General features: G+C 36.8%; 1 protein-coding gene across 5 annotated transcripts in view; it reads left to right on the plus strand.

Moving 5' to 3' along the window:
* elavl2 (ELAV like neuron-specific RNA binding protein 2) overlaps positions 1-5738 on the plus strand; it is a 39632-nt gene extending 33894 nt beyond the window's left edge. For all 5 annotated transcript variants that reach the window (XM_067579717.1, XM_067579718.1, XM_067579716.1 and 2 more), the window contains 2 exons: positions 225-263; positions 3097-5738. In XM_067579717.1, the coding sequence (XP_067435818.1) occupies positions 225-263; positions 3097-3427 (370 nt within the window). In that variant the 3' untranslated portion in view covers positions 3428-5738. The remainder of the gene's footprint in view (positions 1-224; positions 264-3096) is intronic.
* Positions 5739-6000: the final 262 nt, after the last annotated feature.

Raw genomic sequence — 6000 nt, forward strand, 5'->3', positions numbered from 1 at the left:
TAGGTTTTGACAAATATGGAGATGAGATGAGCAATACTCTGAGAGATAATTCAATCAGTGGTTTGGGTTTTTTGACATAAGTGCATGAGTAGAACAACTCACTTTAATTATGGTATCAGAACTATTACTCATCTCTGTCATCCTGTCAAAAGGTATTCATCAACCTCACGAAAAGCATTCAGTATATTGAAAGTAACGTGTATGTGTGTTGGTCTTATTTTTAGGTTGGACAATCTGCTGAACATGGCCTATGGAGTCAAAAGGTAAACTGATTTTCTTTTCTAGATTTCATAGTCTGCTTTAATTGACCCTGTGGGAAATTCAAACCTAACATGAGGGAGCTGATGGAACACTTTTTTTCACTCCTTGTGTTTATTTCCTGCATGAGCTCTTGGCAACCTTGCATAGGTAGTTAACGCTGCATAAGGTAGCACTGATTAAATATGTGGTTGTTGATGAAAGAAAAATGCTTGTGTGCACCCCCCTACACACAATGTACAAACACATATATACCTAATCCAAATGGTGCAAGTGAATCAGGCTGTTTGTCTTGCAAAAGCAGCAAGTGATGATGTAAATATTGTGCACATGCTTTATGTTTCGTGTGTAGGGAACATGCTCCTCAGATCAGTGATGGGTGTCACTGAAGGCTACCTGCTCCTCTTTGGCCAATAGCTTTTCAATGCTACAGCTTACTGATGCTGGATGCTGTGGTGGCTGACACGGATTTTGGGAATAAAACATTTCTGCTCATCACTCATTCCTGCACACTCAGCAGGAGTCCCTTCCTATAGTGTTTCAGTGTAAGTGCTGGGGCAATTAACTTCAGTTGTTCTGTGTAAAAATGCAGTCATGCAAGTTCAGCTGAAGATAATGTGAGGCTTCAGCAGTCAAATGTATGAAGTCAATCCGAAACTGTGCTCCTAGATCACACTGTGAAACACGTCCCCAGACAGCTGATTTGGAGCTTTCGTGACCAAACACAGCCTGAGGAAAAATCCTGATGGTCTCAGAACTTCAGGACCAAATTTTCACTATTTGTCTTTTAGGACCCATGTTTACAAACCAACTAATCAGAATACAACATGAAATGATGCGGAATACACTGGTTGGCATCACTTTTTTTTTCTACTTCCATTGCAGTGCTGGTAATTGACCACGCATTCATTACACAATCTGACATGGTTTAAATTAATATGGTGCAGTCTAACACAGATTGCTACCAATATTTTATTAGACCCATCTTGCACTTGTTTATTTTGACTTACAATACACAATCATTGTTGTCGCACAGTTTAAAGTCTCCTTTAGTCAAATCAAGTAGGTTTCTTCCACATTTTGGGTCACTTTAGTGCAGAATTCCCTGGATAGTGTTTCCTTGCTGAGCTGCAGGAGATGCACTATTACTATACTATATTACTATATTTTGCACTCATGACTAGCTTTGGAAGATCCCTACTTGATTTGACTAACGAGGTTTATCAGAATAAATATTAACCTACTTTTTAAAATTCACATTGAGGCATCATTACTACTTGTGACTAATAACATGCAGGAACAGTACATGATACCAAACAAGGCTCTAGTTCCATGCTTTAATAAATATACTCTATGTAACAGAGTATTTTGCAGTTGCACAGTAAATTGATGGTCAGACATGGCACATCGTCTGCTCAGCTGCAGTATGTTAGAAGCTGTGTGTTCTGAAGTGTACTGCTGGACAAAGTGTGCAATAATGACACTTTGTAAATTACCTCAATAAATGACATGTTTTTACATGGCTGCCAGTGTGTATGATGAAGCTGTATATCTGAGTGGCCATGGTGACGGCCCTCTCTTATACTGGCCAGGCTGTACAACATACACTTGAATCCCTTTAAGTACATTGCCACCAGTAAAACTTAGCAAGTTTAGTCATTTGTGCTTTACACTTAATTTACCTGTAATTTTTTAACGTGTTCTTCCTTAAAAAAAACAAAAAAACAAAAGGGTTGTGAATAAAGTAAGGCTTCTGACATTGATGCAGTAAGGTGCTTTAATCTCAACATAATGTCACAACATGTCTAGATTAAAGCATTGTCTACACTGCTTGTCTACATAACAAAGGACAGAATTTTACAATCTTACTTGCTATTGCACAAAATTGCATACATGTATTTTGAGCTCCATGCTCTTACCTTGATCTATTATGGACAGTGCTGTCCTGTTTTAAACTTTGTTGCATCAGATGTCTTTCAGGATTCACCAGGATACCAGTTTGTCTAAGTTCAGTTTCTATAAGAATGTCTTCCTCGAGTATGATTGAAGTCCAGTCCTGTGAAAGCTCAAAGGCCCATCACTGGCGACAATAGACTTGTGATTTCTTTTCTGCCCTGCTCGTTGGCTGACGTCTTCGTTGCCAAATCTCTCCCTGGGTCCTTGATGCTGGGAGCACACCTGTCATGGTGGATGTTCCCTGAGAGGCCAACTGGAGCAGCTAATCTTACGTGACACCTGCTGCAATAATTCATAGCCTTTCCATGCACTTTGAATTTTGTTTCATCAAACTGTAAAACCACATTTACCAAAGACCTGGGCTTTTGCGTGCTTTTTATTCCAAAATTGGCACAAACTCCAAATTTAATATGCCACTTTATTTCCCATTATTATTTCAATTTTTGTTTTTGAGTAAATAATTATGTCATGTATACAAATTGTCCATTCTGGAAACCTGGTAGGCACCTGAGGATTTAAAAAGCAGCTACAATTTCTAATGGAAAGTATGGAAAGTTCTATTTGTAATCTGCAGCTCTGATATAACTGAATGTGCAAGCATGTTGACTTGTACTGCTCTCTTTGCTGCACAGTCAGCTCAACTTATTTTTTTTTCTTGTCATAACTTATTGTCCAGCTGCAGAAAGAATATCTTGATCATCTAATGATTTATGAAAGATTCTGAAGTGAAAAGGTTTTAACACTATGACTGTAAACATGGCTCAGAATGAAGCATAGCTAGTGATGAGACTCGTCAAAATCTAATCCTTATCTTTTAAAAAGGCCCATTTTGTTCTCATTTTGGCTCTTGCCTTGAACCATGTTACTTTTTGTATTTTACAGCAGGTTCTCCCCTATGGCCATTGACGGGGTGACCAGCTTGGCTGGCATCAACATCCCAGGGCACGCAGGCACTGGCTGGTGTATCTTTGTCTACAATCTGGCTCCAGACGCAGATGAAAGCATCCTTTGGCAGATGTTTGGGCCATTTGGTGCTGTCACAAACGTCAAGGTTATTCGCGACTTCAACACAAACAAGTGCAAAGGATTTGGTTTTGTCACCATGACTAACTACGACGAGGCAGCCGTGGCCATCGCCAGCTTGAATGGATACCGCCTTGGGGACAGAGTGCTGCAAGTCTCATTCAAAACCAACAAAACACACAAAGCCTAATACCCACTGAGATTGTTTCTAGAAAACTCAGCAGAAAATGGAAACAGAAAATGGAAGCGTATCGACCGTAACTTTCTACATTAGTAAACAGCTTTGTAAATCAGTGTTACGAAGAAAAACAATATTTAGCGTCCAACAATGTGATTTTTTTTTTTTTTTCATTGCTACGCTTTGAATCTTCTCAATATACTTTAAAAACAGGAAAAAAAAACTGCAGGTTTTAATGCCTGTGATGTTGAATTCTTTTGCTGTCTTTACAGATGGACCCTCTAAAACGTTACTATAGGTTTTGTCATTTTGTTGCGCATCTGCTTTGAAACAGTAAGTCTTGTAAGGTTATGTGTAGTGATTTTCTTTGTATTTTTCTGTGTCCTGATTTGCCTTAGGTGCGTTATGCCTTCAGTGGTTAGCAAGTACTTATTTTGAACTATTTGCGATTTTGTTGATTTTGTAAGTATTCCGTTTATTGTAATATGAGTTGGTTATTGGTTGGCTGCATAATGTTGCTTATTGTAAATTTAACGGATAAAAGACAAAAAAAAAAAATTCTTAAAGCAGTACCTTGCCAAAGAGCTAAGAACCTCTTTGATGTGGGTTTAAAAAGCATCTATTTTTATAAAAAGAAAAATTTGGAGAAACTTTTTACTGGACCTGGAACAAAATATTTTGACTTGGATACTTTGAGAAATATCTTCATATGACACCTTGTGAGCTTTTGAACTTTACAAGAAAGTTTGCAGTGGTTGAAATTTCTGGAGAGATTTATGATGTAAAAGATACCTTTTGAGATCTTTGTATTATCTTTAGATTATAGAATCAATGGCAGTGCTGGTTTCATTTGTAAAATCATCTGTGGGTGCCCCCGTCATCCTGGTTGTTATGACTAGCAGCTCGCTTTCCGACTTAATTTGGAAACGGACAAAAATACAACTTATTCGCAAAAGTGCATGCAAAATTATAACGCGGAGATATCTTAAAAGGTAAATGGGGGATAAAAATCAGTTCTTCCTAAAGGATTCCCTTCAGACGGAGCCCATGGTGTTTTGTGGTGTACCTACAATATATCATTAGACTGATTGTCTTAATATCAACCAATAAGGGTTTTTACATACTTTGTATGAAAGATTGAGGACAAGCCAATGAAGGCAGCAGCTTAAGAAAACTAGTCTGAAGAAAGAACGGATTACTCCTGAGCTTTGAGCTATGTAAATAAGTCCTTTTTTATGTTGGGTATTTGGCAAATTTCTTTTGGTTCTAGTTTGGACTTCATTGGAAAGTGTGATATTATATATATCGTTTTCTTTTTTCTTTAATGGAGTATGTAAGGTATTTTCATTTAGGATATTAACCTTTTTTTAATTTCAGTTTCCCTTCAGTTGAAATACTTGATTTGTTGTCCTATGGACTAGCATTACAGTGCATCAAATTTGTTGGTTGTTTGGTCTGTAGATAGTCTTGCTTCGTAAAAAAAAAAAAAAGGTATTAAGAAACTATAGACATTTGTTTTGTTTTTTTATATATAAACATTATAGATATATATTTATGTGGTAAAGAATGGATATAAACCACAGTTTTGAACTATTTGATTACTTTTTTTTTTTCATACTCATATATATACGTAATGCATATAACCTGTCTTTAAAATCGTAAAAAGGTGTATATTGCTTTATTCACTTTGGGGGAAGGTCAGTGAAGCAGTTCCATTAACAACACGAAATTGGTTGCAAGAGTTTGACGAACAACATCTTACTCATCTTTAACAACAAATGGAGGCTGGTCGAGCCTTAGATGCACTGAATACTGCACCTGCATCCTGCTTGGTATTTAAACCAATTACTAGTCATGCTTCCCCTTAAAATGAGCAGTGTGCTATGCATTATATAATTATCTTTGCAACTGCTTTTTCTTGTTTATCTATTCCTTCTTTGTGTTACTTGTAAAAGTTAAACTTTAAGTCTAGATGAGTTGTGATACTTGCTGCTGTGGGGTGGGGGACTACATTTTTCATGCCTGACCTGCCATTATTAAAAATAATTTTTCTTTTTGTAACTTCCTCATGATGATTTGGTCTTGACAAATTGTGCTGATGGTCCGGGATGAAAATATGTTCCCTCCCACCCCTCTTATCTCAATTCTTAATGTGAGAATGATTATTTATTTGAAGTTGTATAGTCTGACTTGGTTCACAGCATTTTTGGAATAGAATATCTTCTGTTGAGTATTTAAAAGGATGTACATGTTCTTTACTTTGTGTTTGGATACTTTGGATTTTTTCCATGTTCAGTACATCAATAAATAAGTTGAAGGGCAATGCAGCTTTGTGAATGGATCTTATCATTCCTTTTTTCCTGTTTGCTAAAAAAAAATGATTCTGCCAATTTAAAATGAAAAAATTTTAAAGTTGGCCAGGGAAATATGTATATTGTAAATCTGCCTTTAATTCCAGTGAATCCTGAGCAGCATGAACAACCAAACTCAACTGCTGAACTCTTTGTTCCTCAAAATCTGCAAAATGCACAATTTGAAGGAATGGCTTGACATTTTGGGAAATGAACTTAATCACTTTCTTGCTG

The sequence above is a fragment of the Thunnus thynnus genome, chromosome 22 (genome assembly GCF_963924715.1).
Source record: "Thunnus thynnus chromosome 22, fThuThy2.1, whole genome shotgun sequence".
Lineage (NCBI taxonomy): Eukaryota > Metazoa > Chordata > Actinopteri > Scombriformes > Scombridae > Thunnus > Thunnus thynnus.